The sequence below is a fragment of the Nanorana parkeri genome, unplaced genomic scaffold, assembly GCF_000935625.1.
Source record: "Nanorana parkeri isolate BGI_ZX_2015 unplaced genomic scaffold, ASM93562v1 scaffold114, whole genome shotgun sequence".
Lineage (NCBI taxonomy): Eukaryota > Metazoa > Chordata > Amphibia > Anura > Dicroglossidae > Nanorana > Nanorana parkeri.
This window is the reverse complement of record NW_017306382.1, coordinates 1,378,284-1,384,713: the sequence shown is the minus strand read 5'-3', so window position 1 is coordinate 1,384,713 and position 6,430 is coordinate 1,378,284. Positions and strand designations below refer to the sequence as shown.

At 45.7% G+C, this 6,430-nt stretch overlaps 1 protein-coding gene across 1 annotated transcript in view; it reads left to right on the top strand.

The window, feature by feature from the left end:
- Nucleotides 1–4,038, top strand: part of CCDC83 (coiled-coil domain containing 83) — a 35,341-nt gene extending 31,303 nt beyond the window's left edge. Inside the window, exons 9-11 of the mRNA XM_018553241.1 lie at nucleotides 156–247; nucleotides 2,480–2,574; nucleotides 3,847–4,038. Of these exons, the coding sequence (XP_018408743.1) occupies nucleotides 156–247; nucleotides 2,480–2,574; nucleotides 3,847–4,026 (367 nt within the window). The 3' untranslated portion in view covers nucleotides 4,027–4,038. The remainder of the gene's footprint in view (nucleotides 1–155; nucleotides 248–2,479; nucleotides 2,575–3,846) is intronic.
- The last annotated feature ends 2,392 nt before the right edge of the window (nucleotides 4,039–6,430 follow it).

Sequence of the window (6,430 nt, the reverse complement as noted above, 5' to 3'; positions counted from 1 at the left end):
AAGCCTTTAGGAGTTAAGAAATAAATATGGGATCAGGTTCGTCATCCATCTTGTTGCCTTTTGCAGTATACACGGGTCTATGTACCCCAATAAGATCCAGCCAGGGAACCTGAAGCACAACTTCTGCTACCCCCCTCTTCATCTATCTCTTCCAGGAATATCTTCCTTACGCAGGCGGGTGGCCTGGATCCACCAGGAGTTTTGGAGAACAGATTGGCCAAACTGGACACGACCTCCGATGGTGAAGGTTTGTCATATAAGTAAAGCAACTTGTCACCGAAATGTATGTAAAGCCCAACAGTGGACTTCTCTTGTTTGCTCCCTTTTGGTCTTTTAAACATTGAAAAGGATTTTCTTATATCTGCTCAAAGGGGGCAAAAAGTTCTAATTTTGCTCTACAAAACACTGAGGGGAATTTATCAAAACTGGAGCAGACAGAACCTGGAGCAGTTGCCCATGGCAACCAATCAGCATCTCTCTTCAGTTTGTTCAGTTAAGATTTGAAAATGAGAGAGAGAAGCTGATTGGTTGGTTGCCATACACAGCTGCTCCAGTTTTGGTAAATCCCCCTCAATGAGTCCTGCGGCTGTAGGGATTATTTATGAGAATGGACGGGATTCAGTGATTCGCAGACAACTGGGCAGGGCTGACAACAGCAATTTCAGGCCATAAAAAAGTCACGTGGGGTCATTCCAGAAGAGGAGACGAGGATCTGAGTGTATTTCTTGCACATCAACAAGGATTCTCCCGCACTTGCAGAGTCTTCAATGGATACAACGAGGGGACATGCGAATGTATGGCGTAGATGTACTGTACGTGCTTCTTTTTCATTTTGCCCTGACGTGCTTTAATGGATCCACAAAGCCAAAGGAGCGTTGCAACCCACTTTAGCCAAATAATGAGGAGAAATTCTACCCCAAAAATGTGATCCTTCCATATATGTATACGTCTTTGATGAACACTGGGGTTCTACTATCCTCAAGTTGGGACTTGTTGGACCCTCCATGGAAGGGACCTTCCCTAAGTTCAGCCTTGTAACTAATGGACATTGTGCAAAATATTGAACCCATTATATACAATAAATTGGGAATGTGGTTTAAAAGTGTATCAACCCGGGAACAAAATGTTATATATTGCAGCTTATCAGTGCTTTTACCCCCTTTATCTCCTTCACCTGGGGATCCCGCCAGTAACAAGCTTTCAGCCTGAGGAAGACAATGCAACAGCTATTGCCCACTATATGCTGACAGTTCGGAGCTGCGCCACAGCCGGGACGGATCCTGACACTATGGTCCGGATCCACCCCACTGGCTGATTGACAGCTGGCTCTGCCTCTCTAGAGGTAGCTGTGCACGCCCCCCTCCCCATCCATCATCCCTGCAGTCAACGCTGGAGGATGGGGGAATCCGTGCGGGGAGCCATGACTGACAGTCACCACTCTCTGCAGGGAGAAGATCGGGAACTCAGCGATCAGCGGTGTGTGTTTGCTGACTTCCTGATAAATAGAGCCGACCTGTGACAACCTCAGTGTCACAGGTCGGCTTGAATTATAGGGATGAGAGTATTTTACTCACCTCATAATTCTCCTTTAAACATAAAAATCCCATTTTCTCTTTCGTTCATTGAAGGACACAGCGGAGATCTGGATTTCTGTACTGATGGGTTATACTGCCACTTGCAGGAGTAGGACGCTAGGTATAAAATAAAAAAAAGATGCTCGGCTCAGGGGGAAGCTCCTGCTGGTGGCCACACCCCCATCCAAGGCAACTCAGTCACAAAGCAGTAGAACTAAGGCACAAAAAGACCCCAAAAAAGGCGGGGTGCTGTCCTTCAATGTAAGCAGAGAAAAGGATTTTAGGGTGAGTACAAAAATATTTTTTTCTTACATGGCTGGTTCACATCCACGCTCTGCAGTTTAATGTCCTAAAATGTTAACTATATGAGACCATACACACCCACTCATGTGCATCACCTCGAGCACTGCAACACAAAGGACAATGGGAATCAAGCCGGAGAGGAAATCAGTGCTGCTGTATGTGTGTTTGATAGATTGTAGAGGCCCCAATACTGATAGAACCTACCAGAAGATCCTGGGATGGGATCAGTGGCCATCCTATAACTGAGGTGTGCTAGTAAAATAGGATTATAGACAAGAAAGGTTCCAGTAGAGAGGCCAGAAGGGCAACAGCATGTTCAGAGGGAGTCTGCAATGGAAGTCCCCACATTTCTCTAGTGTGTATCATGAGATGGGGCGTGCAGAAGAGAACGAGAAACCTCCCTACAGCCATTGGCTCTTAACTAGCAGACCTTTTAGTCTAGCCGGAGTCCTGCATTTATAGTACTTGGTATATGGCCATTAAGGGGACATTCTGGTTTTATTAGTTAGCTGTCACAGCCACACATGATTGGACAAAGGAGGCGGAACATGCTTGGGAGGAACATGAATACAGCATATGTATCACAAATCTTCTGCTTCTAGGTGAAGACAAATGGCTCCCCATCCAGGAGGACAGAGATTCCCCACTCTCTCCGGATCTGAAACACTTAGCACATGAGGACGAAAAGGATTTCAAAGTAAGTCGAATCTTCATATCATTGCACTATGTGCAGAATACCGCTGTATGAGTGATGTCATTATACATAAATTATCTTACTAGATGCTAAAAAATAATAAACACTTTTTTGAATTGGAAAATTTTCTTAACTTTCTTTTTTCTCATTGAGGGACACGGGTCCTAAACCTTCAGGTATACTGCCGTCTACAGGAGGATTGGACACCGGCAAACAAAATAAAACTGTAGCTAGCCCAAAGTATAATCCCTTCCACTACCAGCATGCTTCAGTTTTGTACCAAAGCAGTACTGAGAGCATAATCACAAACAGAGAGGGGAGGGGTCTATGTCTCTCAGTGGACATCAGGAAAAGGATTTTATGGTCAGCACAAAATTTCTATTTTATTTCTTACCCATTGAGTGACGCAGGAAGTCTTAAAACCTTCAGGACATCTAAGGGCCGTGCACACAATCTCCAGTGCGTTCCAGCACAGTTAGCTGCTTGAGCGCACTGGACCGCATCCTGTAAGGCTCCCTGCTTTCTGGGGTGGGAGGGGGTGTGGTGGTGCATTCAAGTCAATGGCACCGCAGCTGCACCCCCCCTCTTGCTCACTCTAGAACGCGTGGCACAGCTATGCCCTCGTTCTGGTGTAATCACAAAAAAATACAAGCACTATTTTTTTGCAATCCCACTGGACCGGAACATGGGCATTACTGTGCCATGCGTTCTAGTGCGGGCAATTTCACTGCGGGCAGGGAGGCGTGGCTGCGATGCCATTGACTTGAATGCACTGACACACCTCCTCTCGCCACAGAACGCAGGATGCCTTACAGGATGCAATCCAGTGCGTTCCTGCAGCTAACCGTGCTGGAATGCACTGGAGATTGTATGAATAGGCCCTTAGACGTGCTGAAGTTTTAGGACTTCCTGCGTCACTCAATGGGTGATTTAGATGGGAGAATTATAGTTTTTTAAAATAGTCTTTTTGTCCCCAATATATTTGTGTCCATATGATCCCTAGAAGATTAGAGGTGTCATCGCTCCAAGCTGTCCATTGACAAGGGATGTAATGGTGTTATTGGAAAGCGCTCCTCTCTGCTATTCTTGTGAGCGCAACCCCTATGTACTAAATTTGTCATACATAAATCCACATACAATGCACGAGGTGTTGTGCTCGGCTTTCTTTGTTGTTTCTTAGAGTTATAGTCAAGTTACCCAACTTGGGCTAAACTTTAATGACTTCTGGAGATCAGTTTTTAGGGGAGCTCTGAAAACACCCCTTTTGTGTTGCAGGAATACCTTCACCTTGGCCCACTGGAGCTGAAACTGTTGAGCATCGAAGGACAAGCCGTGCCCCTCCACAAGCCAAGTGCGGAGGCCAGAAGTCTTGAGCAGAGCGAAGGACCATCCAGTCAGAATAAACTAAAATGGCCGGTGACACCGCAGATGATAAAATCAGCGTTTCCAACTTAACATCGATCTGTACAGGAAATTCTTCTACATGTAACAAGTTCTGTAGAATAAATGTACATTTTCTCTGCGTATCTCTGCATGGATCTTCCACACTGCTACAATGGCAGGAAAGTCTATTATGTCTCTGTGCCTGCAATGCCTTTCAAAGACAGAACAGCCGCCAGATACGGGAAGCGGTTGGTCAGCTGGAGGACTGCTTCCTGAGATAGGCATTCCGCCCCTAAATACATGAAAGATGGCTTCCAGCTTAAATAAAAAGGAAATGTCTGGGCACCAAAGAATGATCTCATCTTTATTGGACGGGAAAAGGCTTACAGGGTAGCTCAGAATTTCTCATTATCAACTTCCACGCTAAGTAACAACAACTTCAATGATTCAATCGTTTTGATGGAGTGAGTGAAAAAGTAAACCTTAAAGTGAACCTGTGATCAATTATAAACTTCCCAAATTTCCTAGACTTCGTACCTGGTCTTTAACTACCATCCCTCTAAGCCAATGAGAGTGCGCTTACTGGCCACTGATCAGAATCATTGGGCAGGATGGCCGCAGAATGAAAATATCCAGTTTCTGAGCCTTCCTATTGGTCCCTTAGGCTATGATCACATGGGCTCTTGCTGCAGTATTGGTTTACAGGCTTCATGCGGCTTGTAAGGTTAATGTTCTGGAAGCCTTAAGGCTGGGTTCACACCTAGGCGTATCGAATATGCGCGATTCGCGGTAAAAAAACGTGCGACAAGCGCGCATTTCCGAGGGCTACTTGGCTGTATCCCAATGGAAACGCGCAACAAAAACGCCCCAACGGAGCTCCTGTACTTCTTTGGGCGTAGGGCGTTTTGTAGCGCGTTCATGCGGCCTGATATACGCCCAGGTGTGAACCATAACCATAGGAAATATTGGGATTTCGGTGTTTGAGCGTTTTGCAGAGCGTAGGAATGTGCTACAAAACGCCCAGGTGTGAACCGGGCCTTAAGGTGTGGTCCAAATGTTACCTGAGAGGAGCCCCATCTGGCTCAAGAGACCCGTTGGCTGGGGACAGCTTGGGAGGTGGTGAACACACTAGACAGACCCGCTCTTTTGACATCCATCCATAGCTCTGAATGTGAAGAGTCACCTCACTGACCAAAATGGCGCTCAGGAGGCAGAATGGGCCAGAACCAAGCTCAGATTTGATGGGAAAATGGTTCTGACTATAACTTCAGCCGACGTCTCTGGATCCACTAACTGGTTTAGCAATTTTTTTCCCTACAGAAGGTACACCTAATTACGTTTTATTACCAGGGTTGCGTAGATGGATAACAGAAGGCTTGGCTAGTTACTGCTGCTGAAGAAAATGCTACTCATGACTTCCTCCACTGATGGTCAACTGACCAAAGGCCAAGGCATTGTAATCTCTGCTGAGGGGAAGGCTCAAAAGTTTAGATTGGCTGATCCTACCACTCACCATGAGCCTGAGGTGCAGCATTTCCTCCGTGAAAAGTCTTTTAGCCTATTACTTGTATATCCCTCCAATGTGACTGGTGACATAAATGCAAAGCAATACGCATAAGCAACAAAACCCATTCCCGGCAATGATCGTTTTCTAGCATAAGTGGAATGGAGAAATCACATCTCGACAGATAATCAGATCTGCAGGAGCACCTACCAGAGATGACTTTAGTTTGTGTCTGGTGCTCAGCTTTAAAGGAAACCTGAACCGAGTTACCATATTCCCTTGTAGATCTTGTCTGAAAATGCCCATCGCCTGTTAGTCAATTCGGTGTCTTCAATACCTTTTGGAGACACTGATCCAGAACACACATTTGGATCAGGACAGTCAGAGTAAGGGCTAGTTCACACCAGATGCAGTTGTGATGCAGTCTGTTGAGTTTGGCTGCTGCAGCCACAAATACATCACAAGGCTTTCCTATGGGATTTCTGGTGCTCTGTTCACATCAGCGCAGTCCCTTCCGATGCAGTCAGAAAAAATGCCGCTTGCCCTATTTTAGTTGCATCGGATCGCAACGCATCAAAAACCGGAACACACCTGAAATTCCATTTTAAGCACACACAAAAAGCATAAATCGCATCACACTGCAGCTGCAGAGACGCATGCAGTTCTGGTGTGAACTAGCCCTAAAGTTAGAACTCTTGAACTGCAAACATTCTGGGTCAGTGACTCAACATATCGAAGCCATTGGATTCGCATGACAACCAAGTCCCCAGCATTTTAAAAATAAGTCCGCAATGTCATGCTTTGTACTTCTTTAGTAGAAGTTTTAAATAAAGATCTCATTGTGAGAGAGCCTTTCTTGATGGACTTTGGGTTTGTGTTGACAGCATCATTTTCACCTGCAGTTGACTTGCCTCTGACCTGCTTCAAGCAGATCTTTCATTACCATAGACTTGTATGAGAATGTCAGACCCA